The sequence below is a fragment of the Akebia trifoliata genome, chromosome 12 (assembly GCF_017979445.1).
Source record: "Akebia trifoliata isolate Shusen 1 chromosome 12, ASM1797944v1, whole genome shotgun sequence".
In the NCBI taxonomy this organism is placed as follows: Eukaryota; Viridiplantae; Streptophyta; class Magnoliopsida; order Ranunculales; family Lardizabalaceae; genus Akebia; species Akebia trifoliata.
The window spans coordinates 30,498,029-30,523,063 of NC_141386.1; the positions used below are offsets into that span (position 1 = coordinate 30,498,029).

The following is a 25,035-nucleotide window of genomic DNA, read 5'->3' on the forward strand; positions in this document are numbered from 1 at the left end:
AATTAAAATTCAACGGTGAAAAAATTATCATTTTTTTCCAAACTTCATAAAATTTTGTCCCCTACAACCTTGAATCATCGAATTGGATGCCACAAGGTGAGCCCAACGACTTAGTGAGGGTGAAATCTCTACTAACTTAGTAAGACAAGTCGGACTCATTTTCCTATATCCAAAACCAAATCCTTTATTATTGAGAATGACTTCATATTTACTTTCAATATCACCAATGTATATCTACATTGTTTATGATTAACTTCTCATTCTTTTGAGACCTCCAACCCAAATATTTCTTTTAATTGGAGTTGTAGTAAGCTATCATTGAACATGCTAAAAAAAATCCTTTAATTTTCTTTTTCTAAAGAAATATTGTCATGTTCAATCTTTAAGGTTTTCGACTAATCATCATTTCTAGGTTTCTTCTTAAAATTCATCGTCTTCAACTTCTTGAAAAATATCTTGTTCTTGAGATTGTTCAGGTTGATGAACCTAAATTGTTCAGATTGAAGGGTAAAAATTTCGAAAACTTCTATTAACACACCAATTTTTCCATTTCACACACCTAGCTATACCTAAACCTATGTTACCTAATTGGTAGCAACTAATTTGAACTATGAAACGGTACGAAACAAACTACTTTGCAGTACAGTTCGTACTGGATTCATAAAATCAAGCAAACCCCGAACCAAATAAATTTTAATGAGTCATGATAATCTAACTCCCCCCTTTGACATACTCTCTTAACACGACATATGCAATTGTGTATCCCGAGAAAATTTATGGTTCTATGCACATGCCAAGTCAATAGAGTATGGGAGAGTATGTCAGAGGGGGAGAGTAAAAAAAATGTTATTTTTTTTAATTGATTTGGTGAACCAACCAATTTATTATATTTTTTTCATTGTTCATATTTAAATTTATTTTTATTAAACATAGAACTTTTTAATATTATAATTGTACTTATAACTTGTATACTTGAATTATATATATGCATAAGCGAACCAAGCTACCCAAGAAATGAATTATTTCTACCTACCCCTATGAATTGGATTCATTCTAGAGTATTGGCAAACCAAGAACATGAATTTGAACCGAGTGAATTGACAAACCAAGTAATATAGGCCTAAACCATCATTTAATTTTTAAAAAAATAATGATTTTCTGACTCCCCCTCTACTCTCTTGACATGGCATGTGATAGAACCGTAAGTTTTCTTCCTTGAGATACATAATTGCACATGTTTATGGGGATGTGTAGTTTTGCATCTTATGGAAAGAAAATCTACAATTCTGTCACATATGCCACATCAAGAGAGCAGAGGGGGGGAGTCAGAAAGTCATGAGTTATTTGAAAAGGATTGGTGTGTTATAAGTAAAAGTTGGTGTACCAACATAATATCTCAAAGTTTAAAATATAGTGATAATTTGACTCCCCTGCATGACATAGTTAAAATACTCTTTTGATGTGGTAGCCTTATGCCTCGGGATACACAATTGCACATTCTCATAAAAATTTTCAATTGTGTATCTCGATGAAAGAAGATCTATGGTTCTACTACATCCCACGTTGGAAGAGTATTTTGAGTATGTCACCTGAGGTTGTCAGATGATCATTACTCTTTTGAATTGACCTCGTGCTGGTACCTCATATCGCACGACTCATTAGTTTACCAAAAGGAATCTAATTAAATAATTCATGCATGACAATACATGTTGAATCATTTCCTAGAGATCTTCATTGTCCATCAAGTGAATCGTCTCAACCACACGATTCATTCGGCCAACGATACCAACCGCCTTTCCCATCTCAACTCTTCAAAAGTCAAACAAAACAGTGGCGGAGCCAATTGAAAACGACCTAAATGTCCTTTTCTTCAACTTCTAGTAAAAAACCTTTGAATTTCTACCTCAAAACCATTCATCTTCGATTTCTTCAACTATACAACTAATCATAGTTTGCTCCCACTACAAGAAAATCCTGCAAAACACTCTCACATCTCATCATCTCCCATGGCTTCTCCAACGATCCCAAATGAAGAAATCGTTGTCCCTTCAAACAAGCCATCAAGAAAGGTCGCTGTGATTGGCGCGGGCGCAGCGGGCCTAGTCACGGCTCGAGAGCTGCTTAGAGAGGGCCACAAAGTCGTAGTCTTCGAGCGTCACGACCGGATTGGAGGTACTTGGATCTATAACCACAACGTCGAATCCGACCCGTTAGGACTCGACCCATCTCGATCAAGAATCCACACCAGTCTCTACGACTCTCTACGCACTAATCTCCCAAGAGAAGCAATGGGTTTCCGCGATTACCCCTTTATTGCTAAAGATGGGAGACAAAGGGATCCTCGAAGGTTTCCATGTCACAGTGAGGTGTTATTTTATTTGGAGGATTTCACATGTCATTTCCAACTCACCGAGTTGATTCGGCTTGGGACAGAGGTTTTACATGTTGGATTGGGTGAGGAGAAAAGATGGGTAGTGAGGTATAGGAGAAGAGGTCAAAGTCAAACTGATGTAAGTGAAGAGGTTTATGATGCTGTGGTTGTTTGTAATGGGCACTATACAGAACCAAGAATTGCTGCTATTCCAGGTACTTATTCTAAGTTTTTAAATTATTGTTGTTAGTGTTGAATTTCAGATCTTTAAATTGTGAATCATTGAATTTTCTCATGTTTTAAGCGCCAATATAAATTTTTAATTTTTTTTTAAAAACAGAAAAAATTGAATTTCAGAGCTTAAAATTTTGGGTCATTGGATTTTCTCATGTTTTAATTAAGGGCTAATGACAAGTTTTAGTTTAACAAAATTGTATTCGAACACATTGTATCAAGCACCTATTTAGATCGGATCACAAAAATAATAAAAAAGAAGAAAAAGATTGAGATTGATCTCGTTTGAGGGAGATCGTACCTCCTAAGCCACCAATTCGAGATGGTGAATCTCCACACCCCAAGGGACTTTTTAATAATAATAATTCTCTGCATATTTTCATTAATCTCACAATAAATTTATATACAAGAGAAACACTACCCTAACTACTCACTATCCCTTAACCCACAGCTCCACGATCATCTTTCCAAAGATGTGAGATAAATGCCAATGAGAGCTGGTCAAGTATGTTGAAGACAAAGAACATCAAAGATCTAATGAAGAGGACATCCCATAACCCACAGCTAAACTTCTCCCACAATATAGATTATGATCCCATGCACCCAATCTATTTTAACTATTATACTACTTATTAAGAATATATTCTATACATCATATGTACTCGAAACTACTCTACTCTCATCCCTACAATTAGGCACATAACATTTCATCCTCCTTGAAACCGACCTTGTTCCCAATTGATATTGGAATCAATTACATTCATCTTAACACATAACTCCCAAACTATTTGTCTCTTGGAATCGATGATGTTCTCGCACTAATCGTTTTGGATGGCGTTGTCTTGACACTTCTTGAAAATAATTAATCATCCCTACAATTAGGCACATAACATTTCATCCTCCTTGAAATCGACCTTGTCCTCAAGGTCAAAACCTCCCGGATCCCAATTACATTCATCTTAACACATAACTCCCAAACTATTTGTCTCTTGGAATCGATGATGTCCTTGCAATTTTATTATTATTAAAAAGTCCCTTGGGATGTGGAGATTTACCATCTCGAATTGGTGGCTTAGGAGGTCCGATCTCCCTCAAACGAGATAATGGCTTGATGACATATGCTTTGAATTCGATAAGGAGGATAAAGTCAATTTTTGAATATTTTTCAAAAACATTGACTTCGCCTTTGTCCTCTTCATTAGATCTTTGATGTTCTTTGTCTTCAACATACTTAACGAGGCTCTCATTGGCATTTATCTCACATCTTTGGAAAGATGATCATGGAGGTTGCTCCTCGATCACATCTAAGTTCTCATTTATAGGTAATCGACTCCACTAAATATAGTTTCTCCTCTTCGAATAATTTCTTTGTTTTTTTTGAGAAATTCTTCGATTATGAGACAACATTCCCTCAAACCATCACACATAAACTCGCAAAACTTCTTTAATTCATCATCCATTGACTCAATTTCCATGTGAGGATCGCCGCTCTGATACCAATGTTACGTACCTATTTAGATCGGATCACAAAAATAATAAAAAAGAAGAAAAAGATTGAGATTGATCTCGTTTGAGGGAGATCAGACCTCCTAAGCCACCAATTCGAGATGGTGAATCTCCACATCCTCAAGGGACTTTTTAATAATAATAATTCTCTGCATATATTATTTGCAGGTATTGATACGTGGCCTGGGAAGCAAATTCATAGCCATAATTACCGTGTTCCTGAGCCCTTCCGTGATCAAGTATGAATCAGGTTTTTATCTTTTGTTGTGATTTTATTTCTTGAATGCTACATTATCGATTTACAATGTAGCGATAATGTTTCCCTCGTAACCTGTTTTCCTTTTCTCCTTAACGTCGTTATCTCCATTTTTTTTTTCCATTTACAGGTCGTAGTTCTAATAGGGGGCTCTGTAAGTGCTTCTGACATCTCCAGGGACATTGCTGGAGTTGTTAAAGAAGTTCATGTTGCGTCTAGGTCTTGTACCAATGGTACCCCAACAAAACAGCTTGGCTATGATAATATTTGGCTTCATTCTATGGTAAACCTACATGGCAAGTGAGAGTCTATTGGTTCTCGTAAAAACAAAATTAAGGAAATTCTTTGAACTTGATGATGTAAGAAGTGCCATTTAACCAGGTGGTGACGTGTGGGGAGTTGTTCCCACATCCTAGGTTCAAACCCCCTTGAACCCATACTTCTTATGCTAACCACTAACCATATTACATGTCACTAACCATTAACCAAGCATTTACCTATCAAAAGAAAAAAAAAACTTGATGATGGAATCTGGGTCAGTCAGAAACACTAATTTTAATTTTCTAAAATAATGCAGATAGTGAGTGCCCATGAAGATGGTACAATAGTATTCCAAGATGGAAGCTCAGCCATCGCTGATGTCATTCTATACTGCACTGGGTATGTCGCATTTTACCTTTGAGATGGCATATTTTACAAAGACAACTTTCAAAAATTTTGCTGTGCCAGACATGTCAATGTATCGGAACACTCCCAGACACATATCCTAACGCATCTACCTTTTATTTTGACGGTTTTCTATTAAAGAAAATCGATTTCTAAAAGAGGGTTGGTGTTATTCATCCTCATGTCAGACACTATTTATACACCAAGTCACCAAACACACCATACCTTGTTATATAGATATCATCTTTCCATTGCCTTGTCAAATCTTTAGTGACTGTTCATCTCTATTTCCCAAACCCGGCACTATCCAAGTAATAAAGCAAACCAACAATGCGGTGCAATGTTCTTCTTTATTTTAATATCCATCTCAAGAATTCCCTTCATATAAGTATTTTTCTTTTTCAGGTTCAGGTACCATTTTCCTTTCCTAGAGACCAATAATATTGTGACAGTGGATGATAATCGAGTGGGGCCGTTATATCACCACATTTTCCCACCACAATTGGCTCCATGGATTTCTTTTATCGGACTACCTTGGAAGGTTTATCCCTATAAAATCTGTTTTCATAAGGTCCTTTGTAATAAATGTGGCCTTTGGTAGAGATAATTGTTCTTGTCTATGGTGCCAGGTTCTTCCATTCCCCTTGTACGAGGTACAAAGCAAATGGGTTGCTCGTGTTTTATCTGAACGAATTCAACTTCCATCACAAGAAGAGATGATATCAAATGTGGAAGCCTTTTACGTAAAACTTGAAGCTGCCAATGTGCCCAAACATTACACTCATTGCCTTTCAGATTTTAAGGTAAATTTGATCAATTAAAAGGTTTTTGAATAGAGAGTTTTAGTGAAATGCCCTTTTATTGTACATGTCCTTAATTATATGAGAGCTACTAGTGCCTCGACAACTTTTACTTATTACACGCTAATTTCTTAAATTATTTATTACACCCCAATTAAAGATAGTTAAAACACACTCTTCAAACATTACTTCGGCTCAAATTATAATCTCAACATTACAAAACATTATAACATTCATTCAAACAATTTCAGTAGTTGTTTACAATTATGATTGGTCTCATATATGCTCATAAACCCAAAAAAATAGAAATCTAAGAAAAATAAAAATGAGAAGAGTTTGTATTGGCACTCAACTTTTATTTACTTTCAACCATTCACTTATTTTCTCTATTTTTGATTGGGGTGTAATAAGTAACAGTTGGGGTACCAATAGCCAATAGCAGCTCTCTTAAATATACAACATTACTTTGCCATCATCCTTGTACAAGTTTAATTAACATCTAGAAACCGTTCGATAAGTCCCAACAAAGAAACTATAGTGGTACTTTATTTTTTTCCCTAAATTTCATTTAGATTAATTAAGAGAGCTTCTATTTCCACACCTACTTTTTCTAATGCCACCCCAAGATATATGAGAGTTCTTTGGTGATCATTCACATATGAATTTGGGGTGGCAATAGAATCTCTCTTAATTAAATATGGCTTTAGATAAGCTGTAGAGCTTGTCTGGCATCACAGTAGCCCATTTAGCTCTCTTTCTTTTTTCTTTTTAATTATTCCAAAAATAGTTAACTGTCTACTATACATGATTGAATGAGAAAGAATAACAGTCCCCTTGTTGTAGAGAGCTGCTATTGGCACCCCAACGTTTACTTATTACACTCCAACTAAAAATATGGAAAATAAGTGAATGGTTGAGAATAAGCAAAAGTTGGGGTGCCAATAGAAGCTCTCTCGTTTCGCTCTGTTTTTTTTTTGTTAGATTTCTATTTTTTTGTGGTTTCGTATTTTATACGAGCCTAATCATAATTGTAAACAACTATTGAAATTGTTTGAACGAGTGTTATAATGTTTAGATTATAATTTTGAGCCAAACCTTTGTAATGTTTGAAGAGTGTTTTAAATCTTTAATTGTGGTGTGATAAAATAATTTAAGAAATTAGAGTGTAATAAGTAAAAGTTGGGGGTGACAATAGCGGTCTCTTGTTATATTATATGTAGTAGTAAGTAACTAATGAAAGCTATTATAATTTGTAATGTTTTGTTAAAATATTTTGATTCTGTTACAGTTAGAGTACATCGACTATTTTGCTGCTGAGTGTGGATTTCCAGCTTCAGAAGAGTGGAGAAAGCAGATGTGCACTGCAACACTTAAGAACATGATCGATCGACCAGAAACTTATCGTGATGAATGGGACGATCAACACTTGATTTTGCAAGCCCAAGATGACTTCCTCCAATACTTTTTAACTCCAAAGGTGATTCTTTTATAACTTTAATCTTTGTGTTGCCTATTGTTTTTCAAAAAAATTAAAATAAAATGTGAGTTGTGCCTCAAATGTGTTGGTCTCACTCCAATGAGTATGTTCATAGTTTCGAGGGTAGCAGAGGTGACAATGTTAACAATCATGAATTATAAGATTAGGAAATATAATTGTGGAGGATTTTTCTCCGTTTGAGATAACCATTCTTGATCAATTTTCATCCAAAAAATAAGGAAAAAAAAAAAAAAGTGAAAAAAATCTCTTGAAAATCACTTCTTCTTTCTTCTTAAATCCTTTATGACGGAATGGAGTCTCCAATACTTGATTGAGATGTTAAAAATCCAAATTTATTTGGATGAAAATGAGAGTTCAAAAGGTTAGGACATGCAATAGTGAGAAATGCAGGAGATGAGGTCCAGGGATGGTTTTTTTTTTTAAAAAGAAAAAAAAAAACAAAAGAAGAAAAGTTTACTAAATGGACTATTAAGAGACTTTCTTAAACTTAGGGACTATTTAAAAAAATAAATTCCTCCACTAGGGTCCTTTAAATAACTTTCCATAGATTATAAGGCTCATTTTGCCCTTTGGAGAAAGTATTTGATACCCACTATGATCAATATTACCTTAGGGTAACCCACAAGGGCATTCCCTCACTTACCTAGTGCATGTGACGTGTGGGCGTTTCATGTTCTTGGGGAGGGTCTTATATGCCTTGGTTCTAGCCTTAGCTATCCGGTCCCCTAGTTGGACTTACATCCGGATGCCCCGTTATAAATAAATAAATAAATAAATAAAATGTTGATTATATTATCTCTGGGATTGTCCTTATAAATAAAAGTTTGGGAAGCATTAACATTCATTCCACGAAATTAGAAAATAGTGGTGTGACTAGTAAAATATCGGAGTCAAGCACTACACATGTGCTATATAAAAGGGAAGTTTTCACAAAATTTAAAAGGACCACGTCCTACAATTTTCAATTTAAAAAAAATCTTAAGTAATTGATCCAAAATTTTCATGGCTTGATGTGGAAATACAATAACAGGATAATTGGAAAATAAATATTAGAATACAAATTTTTTTGATATTGATAAGAGATTTGACATTAGGTATGGCCCACCCAATTGGAACAGCCATGCCTTTTGGCAAAACACTTTCCTTACTAATATAGTAGGATTTTAAGCTTTACTAAGGGTCTTTTTGCTCCAATGGATTACCACATCAGCAATTCAACATCATAGAAAATTTGTCCTCTATAACCCTAAAGCATTGGATCATGTTTTTTATGCCACAAGGTGAGCCCAAGATCCCTTCGCAAGGGTGAAATCCTTGCGAACTTAATAAGGCTAGCCGAACTCTACTTATATTTGTCAGAAGATTTGCAATGGATTGAATACGAGATAGCCTATGTGTCACGGCCCTATTCTTTCGAAGCGGGGTCGTGCGGCGCAAGGGGTCAAATCCACTTGCAAGCCTGTAAAATGATCGTACACCACACATACGTATATAGCAAACAAGTAAACGAGGCAAAGCCCGGAGGTAACTTTGTTGATATAATATTGATTACACGGTGCAACACGTTACAAAAGCAATAGATGCGTTACAAGCAATTGATGATCCTATGACACGCGGGACTTCCACGGAGCTGGGCTTCAAGGCTTCAACAACGTGGGTGTAGGCCGGGGATTGGGACAGCACTGACACCCTTCCTACAAATTGTATGCTAAGTATTTACTAGATTTCCAGAAGGGAATATCAAAAGTAGAGGCCGGTCATACTCCTTTATTACTAAAATGCCACTAAGCTAACAAGGATACCCTGGCACAGGGCTGACATGTACCCTAAGCTAACAGATATGCCTTGGTACGGGGCTGACATGGCTTCATAACGAGCCTTACATGATATTACATTGGTGCTCCCGGGTAGCTCCGGGGCGAGCTTACACCTAACTCTAGGTGATAGATGATTTGGCCGTTACAGTCTCCCCCACCTATTCTGCAGACGTCCTCGTCGCATTGACCTGACAAACTCTTCAATCTGTTACTTGAAAGGTTGTAGGTTCTCTGCATTCTCCTGTGTAGCTTCAAATTCTGGCATGTCCTGTGTGACGAAGTACTCCACGTGCTGCTGCTGCTGTTGCTGGATGGAACTGCTGCTGAAATGACGTCTTCGAGAACTTTGTCGACAACACGCTCTGGCTGAAAAGCTGAATGAGAAGTGGTACGTGTTGGAATGCTGCGCGCGGGATCTCCTTGATCTGCTTGGTACGGCTTGAGACTTCTTGCATGGATGACAAAGTAGATGCTGTGTAACCTGTACGGTAACCAGAGTTTAGCAAACCTGTACGTCCTTGGACTGTGTCTCCTGTAGCCTGGAACAATAGTGTGAGAAGTTAAACACTGTTGGCCTGAAATAAGTTCAAAAGTACTCTTGTTGGAGGAAGAGTTCTTCTGAATGGTGGAATTGAACAAATTCGCCCAATTCTGATTATCAGCATTGGCAAGATGCCTAAAATACTCCAACGCAGAACTGAATCTCTCCGTTGGCCAAACTGATTGACGATGTACACTGCCCGGAAAATCAAGCTGGAATCTAAGTAGTCTGCATGGTCCGTTCCATAACTTCCCTGTGACTCTTGAATCTCTGACGCTGACAACACTCTGAGGTACATCACAATTCTTGCTGACACTCTGACTAAGTGGCTGAGGGGCTTCTTCTGCAACTTAAATCTTACAGTAACCTGATCTCTGACCTAACTCTGAAAAATACTTGGCTGTCCCAAGCTTATCAAACAAGTCGGCACTTTGCTGGATAGGATACTTGTTCTTGATGGTGATCTTCTTCACTGCTCGATAATCGATACAACGTCTTGAAGACCCATACTGCTGCTTGCTCAACTCAGCTAGTCTTGGATGATTCATCCTGTAAGGCCTCTCTATAAGAGGTGTGGCAACAAGTAGCAATCCATTCTGATGATCATTCGACCTACGTGGCTGTAGTGTCTTCGGAAGCAAATTCGCTATCTAATCATCAACTTCTGCTAAAACCTGTGTAACCTGTGTGGGAGTTGAACTATGGTCCTGTTCTTCGGCTTCAACTCTCAAGGAAGCAATGTACGGTTGCTTACCTTTCTTCAACCCTTTCTTCACCTGAATGGCTGAAATTAACTTTCCCTCTTCCTTGCCTGTGGAGACGGGAACAAAGCTTGGACATTCACCTAGCATGCCCAAGGTGTTGGCAAATGGCATTAGTACAACCTTGTTCTGTCGCATGAAATCCATCCCAATGACAACTCTGAACTCATCGAGCGGAATTGCGAGTAAATCAAGCTTACCCTTCCATATACCTATCTTGACGGACACTGACTTGGCCGAACCTTGGATATGAGTGGCTTGGGAGTTTACAGCTTTCATACGGCTTGAACCCTTATCGAGCCGGATATTGAGACGCTTCGCCTCTGCAGGGGTAATAAAGCTGTGAGTAGCTCCTGTATCAACCATTGCCTGGGTGGTCTTCCCACCAACTTCAATATCGACATACATAAGACCCTTCCGTTTCTGGCTATTCTGAGTCTCAGATGTCTGTTTCATTGCATTCAAAAGATGCAAGGCTCCCATGTGAGGAGAATCTTCATAATCTCGCCCACTCGTACTCTCGTGACTAGGGTCACTCTGGGAAGCTAATAGTGCAGTCAGTTTGGCTCGCTGTGGGCACTTAAATGTCTTGTGAGGCCCACCACACAAAACACATCCATGCTTGTGACGACGCTTGACTGGCGAGGTACTTCTGCTCTGTGAAGGAGAGGAGTTTCGTGATAATCCCGGACTGGAACTCTTTCTATGCCTTCCATTCTTGCCATTCGAAGACTTCTTTGTGTACTCAAGTTGCTGGTAGTAACCCTTCGATTGAGGATGTACATACTGTTGGCTCCCTCCCGCGGGAGTATAATCAGTCAACCGCTCGGCTGCTGCAATTGCAGACGCGAGATCTTTCACACGTTGCCGTTGGAGTTCTGTCTGAACCCAAGGCTTGAGTCTTTCTTGGAATGAGAACAGTTTGTCTTTCTCTGACATGTCACAGATATCAAGCATCAGGGCGGAAAACTGCTTGACGTACTCGTGAACTGTACCTGTATGTTGGAGTTGCCTCAACTTTCTACGGGCAATGAACTCCACGTTCTCTGGTAAGAACTGGTGCTTCAATTCTTTCTTGAGGTCCTCCCATGTATCAATGGAACATTGGCCACTTTCCATCTCGGTATACTTTGTCCGCCATCATAACTTGGCGTCACCTGCAAGATACATAGAAGCAGTTGTTACTTTTACCTCTTCGGAATCCGGACGAGCTGCACGGAAGTACTGCTCCATGTCGAACAGGAAATTCTCGAGCTCTTTCGCATCGCGAACACCATCGAAGGTATGTGGCTGGGGTACTCGCAAGCGTGAGGGAGAAGCATCACTACTGGTAGGCCGTTCGTTACCGACGGCTCTGACCAGGAGGCCTACTTTCGTAGTGAGCTCCATAATCTGTTCCTATAAAACGGCTAGGTTGTTTCGGGTATCTTCCTCGAGGGCTGTCACTCTAGCTCTGAATGTCTCGGATCTTTCCTCCAGCGTGCTCTGGCGATCATCTATTTGCGCAATACCATCAACAATACCGGATAACATACCTATCTTTTCCTCCAATACATCAATGCGTTCCTTGTTTGTACGTGGTGCTGGTGTGTTTGGAGCGGGTAGATCCGCGGTACTAGTAGTTCTTCTTGCCATCGTTCGCGTGAACTAAATGGAATCTCGGGGGAATAGATAGGGGGAATACCAACTGTGCTCAAACAACTGCTACTCTGATACCAACTGTCACGGCCCTATCCTTTCGAAGCGGGGTCGTGCGGCGCAAGGGGGTCAAATCCACTTGCAAGCCTGTAAAATGATCATACACCACACACATGTATATAGCAAACGAGTAAACGAGGCAACATGAGGCAAAGCCCGGAGGCAACTTTGTTGATATAATATTGATTACACGGTGCAACGTGTTACAAAAGTAATAGATGCATTTCAAGCAATTGATGATCCTATGACACGCGGGACTTTCACGGAGCTGGGCTTCAAGGCTTCAACAACGTGGGTGTAGGCCGGGGATTGGGATAGCACTGACACCCTTCCTACAAAGTGTATGCTAAGTCTTTACTAGATTTCCAGAAGGGAACATCAAAAGTAGAGGCCGGTCATACTCCTTTATTACTAAAATGCCACTAAGCTAACAATGATGCCCTGGCACGGGGCTGACATGTACCCTAAGCTAACAGATATGCCATGGTACAGGGCTGACATGGCTTCATAACGAGCCTTACATGATATTACATGGGTGCTCCCGGGTAGCTCCGGGGCGAGCTTACACCTAACTCTAGGTGACAAATGATTTGGCCGTTACACTATGGCTTTAAAACTCTGTTTCGTGTCTCGTCTCGTCTAGGCCTGATACCGGGTCATTTTGGATGTTCGATACATTTGAGATGTCTTGTGAGACAAATCAAAAAATTGAAAGTGAGTCTTAAATCTCAATCAAAAAAGTGACTTTGTGAGTTAGTCTTCTTCAACTCCGATACCGAGTTAATTTGGACAATACGTCTCCAACGAGTTTTAAAACTCACTTCAGTTCACGTGCTACACCACCTCGATAATCTAAAGAGCCATGTTCTTGTCAGCTTGAGTGGATGGGAACCATAAAAGTTTGCTCTACTAACAGTCCGGTCAGGTCGGGTCTGGTAGGTCCGGGCCCAAAGTAGGACATCCTCATAAGGCTGTCACCCCATATTATATATACATCCAAATGTTCTGCAAATAAGACAAAAACGTGGACACATTTTTAGTTGTTTGTATATGCGACCTAGGGGTGCAACTTGATTCGGGTTAGAGCAAAATCAGAATCGAACCGAATTGTTCTTGAACCGAACCAACCCAAATCGACCTTAATTCGGTTTGGTTCGGTTCGATTCCATGGGTTGCCAAGAGAATCCCTAATTTCTGTCAAAAGATTTACGATTTGGTCGTAAATTACAGTCGCAGCCACAAAGAAAGAGAGTGATCAGCCGGTGGCAGCAAAATCAATCTCTCTTTTGCCCCTTCAACATCCTTTAATTTTCGTTTGAAGATTTTAAAAGAAATTGGGATTTGACCTGGGTTTCTAACGTTGTAACATTTCTCTAACAGAAGTTTAACGATCTAGGAAGCAATGAAACCTCCTGTATCTGTTACTCATAGTCGCACACAATTTTCCCAAAAATTGAGAATTCGTCGATCGGCATCCTGAAGCTTTCCGGGAGCCATTGATAGCAGGTCGCAAAGAGAGACGAGAGAGAGATAGAAAGAGAGAGTCGCACAGTCGCACATGATTTTCCTGAAAACTGAGGATCCGTCGATCAGCATCCTGAAGCTTTCCGGCAGCCACTGGCAGCAGGTCGTAGAGAGAGACGAGAGAGGGTTTTCCAGGAAACGGACGATCCGTCGATCGGCATCCTAACGCTTTCCGGTAGCCGCTCGACAAGTTGCAGAGAGAGACGAGAGACGAGAGAGATGTGAGGGTTAGGTTTGGGAAAAATTAAAAATTAAATATAAATAATGATTCGATTTTTTAGATTACCTGAATCAAGAATCGAATCGAATTCATCGGTTTTTTATTTTTTAAATCCGAAATCAAATCAAAATCAATCTAAACCGAACCAAACCAATCCAAATTTCATGATTTGGTTCGATTCTCGGTTTGAACCGAATTAAGTTGCACCCCTAATGCAACCATTCCATTTACTATGAAGTCCCGATCAATAGTACTTTCCAACTTTGCCCCCATCAGTTATATTTGACCAATTTTTCTTGAGAGCTGCTATTGCCACACCAACTTTTGCTAACACTACACCAATTGCACAATTCTTTGTTGATTTACATAGGAATTGGTGTGGTCTTAGCAAAAGTTGGTGTGGCAATAGACGGGATGATCTATTTTAAACTCAAATATACATAGTTTATGTGAAAATTTGGAGAACTTTAATAATGTTTAAGTTGTTTATTTTGTACATTACGTGTTCATCAGTCATCCACCTAGTGATGATTTGATTCTTGGATCATGCAATTGTGCCTGCTAATACACTCTAATGAGTTGAATCTTTTTAAACCCACCCAACCTTTGTGGACTCATGATCAAGGCTCAAAATTTTATTGGTATTGGGTTTTTGTTAATGTGTGTGCCTTTAGGACACACATTAAGCTGCATTATATACACCTTGGAAACAAGTGTTTTGAGGTGTCTTTAATGCATCTTAACGTGTGCCCTTAGAGCACATATTAACAAAAACCCAATCTTATTTGTTTCTACCATCCGGGTTTTGAGGCCAAATTGACATCCTTCCTTTTGGGTTGGCTAGCTACTGCACTTGGGACAAATTTATTCTTACACTATTTATCCAAAGAGTCAAACTAGCCTTACTAAGATAACGAGGAAAAAAGCCTTACGAAGCCTCATCCACCATCAAAAAGACTTCGGGATCTGTTTCTAATATCCAGGATATGTTTTGTGTATCTTAAGGATGCTTTGACGGTGGATGAGGCTTAGTAAAACCCCTTTTTTTATTTTTTTCTCTCCCTATCCTAGTAACAAGGCTAGTTGGACTCTTTCTCCAAAAGAGCTCACATAATCAAAACCAGCTGTCCACACTATACATATGTCCTCACCATCATTTTGTCTACGTAAATATATCACTTTTGACGACAGATTTAGACACTTTTGGAATTTTGTTTTTGTAAATAAAAGCACTTTTTTTTTTCAAGCTTTGTAGACTCCCATTTCAAAAGTTTGCGACTTTGGCAAAGCTTAAAGATTCCGTTTCTAATGAACTATTTAAAAAGGAAAAGCTAATCCTCGTAAGTGATGCTTAAGGCTGCTGCTATGCTCAATATTTTAGTTAGTTATTAGGTGTGTGTCTTCGCAACATCCAAGAAATATCTTATTTTGAACATAACGAATCCTCTTGACTGACATCTGTTGCACACGTGTCTTCAATCCGTCATTTATCTTTTTTTTATTATTAAAATATTTTTGATCCGTGATAGTATGACACCTAGTCCCAATCACTGAACCGTAGATCATTTGGCTTGGGATGCTCAAAGAAAAGATTTCTGATTTTGCATATCTCGATGCAAATGATTTAAGGTTCTGTGATTGGTGGGCGTTATATTATCATGGCTCAATAATCTTTGTGCTCTTATAAGAGAGAATAATGATAAAGAACTAAAAAAACAAATATATTTAAATATATTCAACTGACGTGGAATCATAGATTTTTTCCACGTGTATCTCGAGGAAACAATATTTATGGTTCTGTGGAACATAACCACGTCAGTTGATCACTGCTCTATTGGATAACACGATAGCTCACGTGGTACACAAAAATAAATTATTGGCTCTGTTGTCGTCAGTTTCAGTATTAGCCGTTGATTCTCCTCGAGATTTAATATCTTTTCCATATGCGGCGATACTTCTCTCTCAATACTCAAGAGACCTGCACTTATAACCTCCTCAGTAGTAATTTCCACTTTTGCCCCTCTCCTTAGACCTCTATTTCTCTTCACTTTTGCCCCTCTCTTTTTCTCATCTTCTCTCTTCTCCTTTTTCATCATAAATCCCTGCAAAACCCTAGAACTTGTCTCTGTGTGATATCTTTCTCCAATCAATCTACTAAACAACCATGAATGGATTCAGAAGAATCGAAATCTTCGAACCCACGCCTGTCTTCGTCAGAGAAACCTCCATTTTCGGACCCAAATCCTTGCTTTGCCCCTCATTTGCAGAAGAAAGCGAGCTAGGGTTTGCTCTCGATCTCCTAAACCCTAAACTGATTGATCTTTCTCCCCAAAGTTTCTTCTCTCTTACTCCACCCGCCTTCGATGTCTTCGACACTGTAACGGATCTGATTCAGATCGAGAAAACTCCATGTACATCATCTTATACGAGGCTTCAGAAGCGAACAGGTACAGATTTCTACTTACGAAATCTCTGCGATCGAGTCTCTGCTCTCGAACTAGGGTTTGATCGGGTCGTAAATGCGAAGGTTGACGATCAAGATCGGAAGTACTCATGGAAAGCTGAGATCAAAAGTCAGGAGAAGAACGGTTTGGATCGAAAGTATAAATGGACGACAGAGATCAAAGGAGGGAAAAAGAATGGCAAAGTGAAAGATGTTGAGAAGAACTATAAATGGACGGCTGAGATCAAAGGGAAGGGAAAGGATGCTCCGATCAACCGCACGTATACCTTCAAAGCAGTAACGATTCCTGCAAAAGAGAATAACAAAGCAGCAGTAAAGATAGATAAGAAAGGTTGTAATGCCGCACGTGTGGTTGAGATCAAAGAACCAGTCGATGAAGGAGCTGTTGTTCTAAAGCAGGTCAGTAATCTCATGTTAATGCTGGTCAAAGTCTGTTTGACCAAATATTAACAGTGTTAAATGACTGAAATGCCCATAGTTAAATAACCAAATTACCTTGTTTTTTCCCATATGTGTGAAGGTTTTTGCTAAAAGAGCTGCAGCTGCTCAGAATGGGAAGGGTAAGAGGAAGGAATTGTCTCCTCAAGATGCAGCAATGATGATCCAGATGACATTCAGGGCTTATCTGATCCGTCGATCTCAGGCTCTTCGAGCTCTTAGAGAGCTTGCGGTGGCGAAAGCCAAATTGAAGGAGATCAGAGTTTCATTTAACAACTTCTCTTATCGAAATCGGATAGCCCGAGATGCAGAGGAACGACAGAGGTTTTCTGAGAAGATTATTGTTCTTCTCCTCACTGTTGATGCTATCGAGGTATATATGATTTCTATTAAATATTATTTTCATGGTTTATAGTTCTATTTAGTTCATAACAGTGCATGGTTGATTTAGTTTGCTATAACTTATGTATCGAAATTCTCAAATTTTTAAACATAAAAGTTGGTTTGGGAATTATGATATGTCAACGAGAATTTGAAACCCAACACAAACTATAACGGAGGACACTTTTGATCACTAACTACATGAATGCTGGGCCCACCAATTGTTGGTTCTAGACAAGAATCGGAATACCAAGCATGGTTTTAAATCTCATCCGAGTTGTCTGGGTATCGTCCACCAACTAGACGAGTTGACAAGTCGTCTCGGCATTTTTTAAATCTTGTCCAAGACGACTCGGTCTTGTGTGTTGATGAGATGAGATGTCAAAAGAAGTTTTAAAACCATGATGCCAAGGGTACATGGTGTTGTCAATGGACCTGAATGAGTGGGCCATGGTATATTTCAGGAGGCCATGATCATCTTTTTGTGGGACCAATTTTTTGTGGGGATGATCACCTTACATCTGGAAGTCACCCCTTTAAAATTTCTCATCAAATGAAAAATGTGCCTCAATATCACTTTGTTACCTATGTGTATACATTTTACCTTACATCTAGTTTTTGGCTTGCCGCAATCCAACCTGACATTGAGTTCTCCATACATACTGTGGAGACCATCTTCATGAAAAATTGGAATGAATTTAAGAAAATCTAAAGGCCATCCAATTAAACAGTTAATTTAGGTAAAGCTTTCATGTAATGATGGTCATCTTGGCAAGGATAAGTTGTCTTAGTTGATTTTACCGTCATGAACTCAGTGCGGCCCTCTGCTCTTGGAGTAAGAATAGGTGCTGAAGATATAGAATAATAATGGGTCGTTGTTGGAGGGATCATTGTCTGGAATCCTATCTGATAACTAATTGAATTATTATTATTCACATATCTATACCTGATATTGTGAGATCAGATCTGGTCAGGGATGTAGCCCCATCCTTTGAGACAACCCTACCCCTGGGCTTAGAATTGGCCTATTTCGATGGTCCAATTACACATTGTTTTTGTACTCTTGTGAAGAAAGTGGAGATTCTGTGGTTTGTACCATACAATGTTGATTTTGTGCTCCAGGAGTGCTGGACCATCCCTCAATCTCCCATAGATGCACATCAACCACTTAGACAAGCCAAGGTGTGATGTACAATAGAGATTACTAGAGTTTGTCATCCTCTTTGGGGTTACAGGGGTAAGATAGTAAACTTAGTTGGTTATTATTGGAACAAAAAAAAAAGGGGGGGGGGGTGTAAAAAAGAGGAAAGATGATAAAATTTGAGGGATACTATTGGAGACGGGGTGGAAGAGAGGAAAGATAATAAAGTTGAAGGGGGTGAAGAGGAAAGACAATAAAGTGGGGTGTGGACCCCATTCCACTGTAACTGGAGTGAGACCCACCATTGCGTTTTATTATTATAGATATTAGGTCAAGAGATGGCATAAAAAACTGACATATGTTGTAGATGGAGAATACCACACTCAATATTATACAGAACTAGAGTATTTTTCAGATATAGGTAAAATCACACTTCTACTTTACATAAGGTATACCTTTATATTCTTCAATTCAGACGACCCGTGTGTTTAAGCAAATCTCTATCCACTGATATCCTCGAAATTACACTCTCGGGTGGATTGTAATTGTTCCTGATAATCTCTTCTAGTTCTGAACATTAGATTAGTGATCCATATCAAAGGATTGGCATAACATTTGGGAAGTTTGGGGTGATTAGCCACGTGTGCCCAAGTTACATTGACATTATCATACGGAAAACAGTTCAAATTACAATCCTTATTCATGAATTCTACACTTATCCTATGAGCTTTAGTTTTGATACTTCATTTTTGGAATTAGGGAGCTGATCTCATGGTCCGAGCGGCAAGGAGGTCGATGGTGGATGAGTTGGAGGCAATGCTTGACGTGGTGGACCCACAGCCACCGGGAAAGTTGGGTTCAATGAAAAGAAGAAGGTTTGATTTACCCGAGGGTGACATCCAGAAGGAAATGGCGGCAGGTGTCGCAGAGGTGGTGCAAATGCTTGATCGAGAGGAAAGGAATGGGGGTAATACCTTCGAGGTATGCTTGTGAGAGAATATGGTATAACTCTGATGACTCCCTTGTTTCATTGTCCTCACTTCATCATGGTGTGTTCTTTTTGTTTATGTTGTCTTCTGTTAACAAGATGCTGGTCTTGGTTGTTTCTCCATGCTCCCTTCATCCACAAATTTAGGTTGATAAATGACTTCTCACCTGTCTGTAGTCTTTAAGAGAGATTTTTAGTGTCTTATCTAATTATTAGGAGGCCTTAGACATGTTTGTTCTGTTTGAATCAATCAAGTTTCTATTTTTTGCTCTCTATTGCCTTCTGGCTTCTCATTACCAATCATTGTCCCATTGCTTTACTGTGATTGGTTTGTATTGCGAAAAGAAATTGAACTAATATCTTTAAATAATTGGTTTGTCAAACCACTTCTACGCCACACCGCCTTCTCTCATTACAATAGTAAAGATGTTATAAAAACCTGAAAAGAAATGTATTGATTTATGCTCATGGTAATAACTGGTCTTTTATCATATAATGGGTGCATCACATACAAGTAATGAATGCATTTTCTCTATCTGATACTTTCAGACCTACATTATCTTAAACCCCAACACTAATTCATCATCTATCTTTTGACATTCTAGGTTTTACGAATGATCAACACACTGCAACCAATTTCCTTCACGAAATGAGAGAATGTTACATGGATTTTAATGAATTGTGGATATGAAATAGATTTTTTGACATTCATAGCACTAATGCGGATTCTTGAAATTGATTTTTCTGGTATTTTTTTTTTTAATTTAATTACAAACAAGTTGTTTCTGTAAATGAGTTTTTGTAAAATAGATCTTATTCATGAAATTTAAACCCTTAATGTTTTGGTCTTTTCCTAAGCATACATGTTATGCTTGAACTGTTCTTGGGTCAGTTTGCCCTTTTTTCCATAAAATTTTATCAAACTTTTAAATGATAAAATCCTAACCATGGCCACACTATTCAATTTTCAAATTTTTACCATGCAACATCAATCAATCATATATGTTATAACAGTTGCGGGGAGCCTCTTTGTGTTCGGTAATAATCGAGATACCTCCCTCCCTGTTTCCAAACTATGTTACACCACTTAAATGTTGTGGCATTTTGGTGAATAATTGAGATAACCCATGACATGCACCATTTGACCAAGAGTCCTGATAATCTGACCCCACCCCCACCCCCACCTCCACCTCCACCACAGAACTTTGGGACACTCCTATATTTTAAATTAATTACATGCCCCATTTGTCCCTGCTCCCTCACCCTCTCTCCCATTACATGTCTCATTTGTCCCTAGTCCCTCACCTCTCTTCCCATTTGCTCCTACACTCTCACCTCCCTCCAATTTTTGCCCATCGGTACGAGGATATTATAACAAAAAAACAAAGAGGAGGGAGGATGGTTTTGGAATAACTAATAGGGAAATCACCAGTAATGGGTAAGAGTAATGCTGAAGAGACCTCAGGCTGGAATTTCATATCGTAGTTCTTGACGTGAGAGTATATGGGAACCATAAATATTTTCATCAAGATACAAGTGAAAAAGCATCTATGATTCCTATCCACTTTCACCTCAAGAAGTGTGATGTAAGGTTCCAAGCTTGAGGTCACTCTAACATGACTCAAATGGATAATTAACTATGGATCCTTACAGAAACTACTAAATTTGGATTTGGGAAAGATGATTCTAATAACTGATTTTGAGAATCATACGAAAGACCTTTTGATTAATCTCTAATGGTGTGTTTGGATTGGATTGAGAGAAATGAAGAGAAAATAAATTCATAAAATGAAATGGAAAGAAAAGAAAATGAGAGAAACGAATCTATGTGGTCTAACAATAGAAAAACATAAGTTTTTGGAGAGAATAAGATATACAGAGTTATAACTCTAAATGTTATATTATTCATGAACTTTTCTTTTCTCAGTTTTTGGAGAGAATAAGATATACAGAGTTATAACTCTAAATGTTATATTATTCATGAACTTTTCTTTTCTCTCTGATTTGAAGATATAAAAAAAAAAAAAAAAATTGGCCAATTTTTTTCTCCACTTGACAATCAAAAACAAGAGAAGGGGAGAGAAATTCACTTTTTTTTTTCTTTTCTCTTCATTTCTCTCAATCCAGACACACTTAAATGTTGATAACTTTTAAATAATCTTTTGGCATGTACACATCGATGCCCCAAGATGATAGCAACTGACGAAGAGAGCAACAATAACATATCTGAAAGTATATGATGTAAAATATAATAAGGTACATGATATGTCCTTAAACATATTTAGTATATCTCTTAAATAATGGAAAGTTATGATTTTTGTACAAGTTAGTAATATATAAGAATTAGCATTATTAGATATTAAGAAAATTGGTGTTAGTAGTCCTAATTAGGATTTATAATTTGGGATATTAACTCGTCCATGATTTTTTTAATTATGTTTACTCCTTGTAGTTTTCTATACAAATCCAACAATAGATCTTGTTATCATCCAAGAATTACAAGTAAAGTTCAGTTTTCTTCAATATCAAGATACATACATTGATAATTGCAAGTTATTTGAGGTTTTAAGAAAAATCATCTCTTGATTTATCCTATTGCACGTTAGGAAATTTTTGTAAAGTTGAGACAGACCTGTAATCGTAAGGATTGGTTCATACCCACAAAGGGATGTACTATAACATCGTTATAAAATATAAAATATAAAATAAATAAATCTAGCTCTTTATTTAAATTTTCTTCAAAAGAACATTTGCCTCTAATCTTTAAAAAAAAAAAAAAAAATCTCTATCTGAAGTCAAATTCTTCTGTAGAAGAATTAAATGGCGACAATTACCCAACTTATGGTGGTCCCAGTGATAAACACTATACATAGTAAATGAACATGTAGCATTGCATGCATGCATGCATGAAAGAACCTAGAAAAGAGCATCACTATTACAATCTCCACTTGACAGATCAATGCATGTATGACACGTGGCAGCATCTAAATCATAGAAAAAACACGTGTCAAATACTTGATCACTGTGAAGAAATCAAAAACTTTGTATGCAAGTGAACATAAAGATATGAAATTTAATCTGTTAGAAGGAAGAGGAGAGCAAAAGATTGGTCATGAAGATGTAGAAAGTAAAACAATGTGAGCAAAGCTTGGAGTCAAATAGAATATTTCCACCCTATGAGGCAGACATGTCTGACATTTCCAAAGATACGAATATGATGCCTTAAATGCCCTCACAACTAAATCAAACTACCTCAAACTTATGTCTCTGGCCCACACACCCTACTTTATAAATTATAATGAGTGCTCTCATACTGACTTCTTTGCTATCTCCCTATCATACATCAATCCATGGCTGTTAATGAATAAAACACACAGCATCACATCATCAATGGGTCCTACTCAAGATCATCAAATCCAGCCAGCCCATGTAGTCAGTCAATTGGGCCCACCAAAGATTATCATGTTTTTAAGCTACAAATCTACCAATCAAAAAATCTACACCATCAGATGAAAGGGTTCTTTAGTTTCTGATGATTTTACTATATTTGGGTTCCAATTTCCAACACATTTTGAACCTCTAACTGGTCAAAGAGACCTTTTGTAATTGTGGTTCTTACCATCCTCATCTACTACAGCTGTACTCAAACCCTCCAATCCACACAGAGTTGCCTAAAATATCCATTTTTCCCTCTCAATATCCAACCTCCCCCAAACTAAATAAAAGAAAAATAAAATTAAACAAAACCCATCAAAGATTTCTCTAAAATCAACAAATCATCACACATAATTAATTTCAATTTAATTAAATGAAGCATTTTGAACATTTAAAAATACTTGATTGGAAGAGAGAGAGAGCATTAGAATATGGTCCCTCCTCCCCCATTGTTCTCTGCAAACCAGAATTAAAGAGCAAATGATGGTTGATGAAAAATTTGAATTAAAATACATTAAAAAAAAAGGAAAATAAGAGATAATTCCTCTACAAAATTGGGTGGTTTGTCTACTCTTAAACCCTACCCAGAGAGACCATCAAAATAAACAACCAGAAACAAAAACACCACAAATATACGCTAAAACCCTACTATTTCTTCCTTTTTCTAGTAATTAATTCTCCAAATCGGTTTAATAAAGTGGAGATCGATGCGGGATACCCTTTCGCCGATTCAAATTAATAGCTATTTCGGATGCAGGAGAGCAATACGGACGATATGGTGTACGAGAACCCGATATGTTACTACGTTTTTTCTTGAAAATTTCGGTTGTAGCGGTGCACGCGAAGGCTCTGCAACCCAGGCCACCAATGCTCGCGCTCGACCCAGATGAGGTTGGTAACGAAATTTGTAATTCAAGGACCGAGTCTGGTGTCATCTGCTCATCATCGAAGTCAAAAAAGCTCTCACCTTTAGCTTCTGTTGATAATGGGAGGAATTCGGAATCGTGTAGGTGTTTCGACAGCCCACATTCGCTTCTCAGAAGATGTTGAACCTGTAATGGAGAATCACATGAAACCCATATTGAAAAGAAAAGAAAAAACAAATTGGGAAGGTTAAAGGATTAAAAATGGTGAAGATTTTAGGGTTTTTGAACCTTGCACGCGAGAGAACAGAAGAGATATGGGTCTTGAAGGCTTCTGTCGCAAGTGCTGCAGATGTTTCCGGAACCTCTGAAGGGCCGTGATTGAGGCCTTTGGTTTAAAAATACTACCTTTGCACTGTTCGTCGTGTAAGCCTTCAAGAATCGAAGAGAAGTCAGAAATTAAATATCTGAAAAACACACACACGGAGGGAGAGAGAGAGAGAGAGAGAGTCTTTATTACTTGAACAAAGGCACAATCGAGTAATTTTTCCGCGTCGTCCAGCCGTAAAACATCGTGATAAACGTACCTTCGAATCTTAAACAAAAGAAAAAGAGAAGGTTGAGTAGCTAAAAAAATGGGATTTTTCAAAACATTTGAGTAAAATTTGAGGGTTTTAGGCGATTAAATTTTTTACAGACTTGTAAGAGTCGATGACAGCGATGAGGAGACAAGCAGTTCGGGCAAATGCTTGTACAACAATCCAAGCAAAATATGTTTTTTTCATTCTTCTTAGAAGATTCATGAACAGAACAAGGATTGAAAAACTTCTCTCCAAGCAAAGTTTCAAGACAGTGAGGAAGAGACGAAGCAGAAAATCCTACCTGAAAAAATGACAAAATTCAACAAATTTCCATAAAAATCTAAGAGAAAAGCTTCATAGGCAGTTCAAAATGAAGAAAAATCAAGTACCCACCATGTTTTAGCCGTTGTGAGGGAAGAAACTAGGAGAAAGAGAGGATTGGGTCAAGGTTTATAGAAATTTTACTATGAGAGTGAGAGTCTCCATCAAAGGTTTCTGCTTTGTTGCAGAGCGCAAACGAGTGAAAGTGGTATGGGTAAGAGAGCACAAAAGAGGCAAATAGAGAGAGAGAGAGAGAGAGTAAAAAAGGGAACGGCGCCTGCGACTGCTACACTACTGTTTAACAGGAGAGGTTGGCTTCATTTAAAGAGACGGGGTCAGATTTTCAAACAAAACCAACAAAACCCAGAAACAAAAAAAACATAAAAAATAAAAATAAAAAAAAATTCTTTTAATTCTAACTTTGAGAGCTGCTATTGGCACCCCAACTTTTACTTATTAAATTCACTCCCATTAAAAAGAAGGGATTTTTCCCAAAACGTACGCAACTTATGTTCAAATTCTGATTTTGGT

The 25,035-nt window shown here is 38.1% G+C and overlaps 3 protein-coding genes across 5 annotated transcripts; 2 read left to right on the forward strand and 1 right to left on the reverse strand.

Annotated features, from left to right (window-relative positions):
• The first annotated feature begins 1,844 nt into the window (after positions 1–1,844).
• On the forward strand, positions 1,845–7,731 carry LOC147389441 (flavin-containing monooxygenase FMO GS-OX-like 3). Of its 2 annotated transcripts, XM_086419520.1 has the most exons (7): positions 1,845–2,586; positions 4,280–4,350; positions 4,498–4,650; positions 4,945–5,027; positions 5,439–5,574; positions 5,663–5,836; positions 7,122–7,729. In XM_086419520.1, exons 1-7 carry the CDS (start codon positions 2,007–2,009, stop codon positions 7,323–7,325), a joined length of 1,401 nt encoding a protein of 466 aa, XP_086275646.1. In that variant the 5' UTR covers positions 1,845–2,006; the 3' UTR covers positions 7,326–7,729. The 2 variants fall into 2 exon arrangements, with proteins under 2 accessions (XP_086275646.1, XP_086275647.1); XM_086419521.1 differs by lacking the exon at positions 4,498–4,650 and having other exon boundaries at positions 7,122–7,731.
• Positions 7,732–15,906: 8,175 nt separating this feature from the next.
• BAG7 (BCL-2-associated athanogene 7) lies at positions 15,907–19,577 on the forward strand. The gene is made up of 3 exons (XM_086418514.1): positions 15,907–16,755; positions 16,877–17,167; positions 19,076–19,577. Exons 1-3 carry the CDS (start codon positions 16,057–16,059, stop codon positions 19,307–19,309), a joined length of 1,224 nt encoding a protein of 407 aa, XP_086274640.1. The 5' UTR covers positions 15,907–16,056; the 3' UTR covers positions 19,310–19,577.
• A 3,628-nt stretch (positions 19,578–23,205) lies between these two features.
• LOC147389443 (protein RGF1 INDUCIBLE TRANSCRIPTION FACTOR 1-like) lies at positions 23,206–24,835 on the reverse strand. 2 transcript variants are annotated; one of them, XM_086418757.1, is made up of 5 exons: positions 24,577–24,835; positions 24,302–24,484; positions 24,123–24,197; positions 23,894–24,034; positions 23,206–23,791 (listed from the first exon to the last, which is right to left on the reverse strand). In XM_086418757.1, exons 1-5 carry the CDS (start codon positions 24,577–24,579, stop codon positions 23,429–23,431), a joined length of 765 nt encoding a protein of 254 aa, XP_086274883.1. In that variant the 5' UTR covers positions 24,580–24,835; the 3' UTR covers positions 23,206–23,428. The 2 variants fall into 2 exon arrangements, with proteins under 2 accessions (XP_086274883.1, XP_086274881.1); XM_086418755.1 differs by having other exon boundaries at positions 24,302–24,480; positions 24,573–24,833.
• Positions 24,836–25,035: the final 200 nt, after the last annotated feature.

Bases quoted from the DNA above. Each gene is read 5' to 3' on its own strand.
- BAG7 (XM_086418514.1), top strand. From the start codon at position 16,057: ATGAATGGATTCAGAAGAATCGAAATCTTCGAACCCACGCCTGTCTTC. The intron at 16,756-16,876 runs GTCAGTAATCTC...ATATGTGTGAAG, and splicing joins GAGCTGTTGTTCTAAAGCAG to GTTTTTGCTAAAAGAGCTGC. The intron at 17,168-19,075 runs GTATATATGATT...TTTTGGAATTAG, and splicing joins TCACTGTTGATGCTATCGAG to GGAGCTGATCTCATGGTCCG.
- LOC147389443 (XM_086418757.1), bottom strand. The intron at 24,035-24,122 runs GTAATAAAGACT...CGATTCTTGAAG, and splicing joins TCGATTGTGCCTTTGTTCAA to GCTTACACGACGAACAGTGC. The intron at 23,792-23,893 runs GTTCAAAAACCC...TCTCCATTACAG, and splicing joins TCTGTTCTCTCGCGTGCAAG to GTTCAACATCTTCTGAGAAG.
- LOC147389441 (XM_086419520.1), top strand. From the start codon at position 2,007: ATGGCTTCTCCAACGATCCCAAATGAAGAAATCGTTGTCCCTTCAAAC. The intron at 2,587-4,279 runs GTACTTATTCTA...TATTATTTGCAG, and splicing joins AAGAATTGCTGCTATTCCAG to GTATTGATACGTGGCCTGGG. The intron at 5,575-5,662 runs GTTTATCCCTAT...CTATGGTGCCAG, and splicing joins TTATCGGACTACCTTGGAAG to GTTCTTCCATTCCCCTTGTA.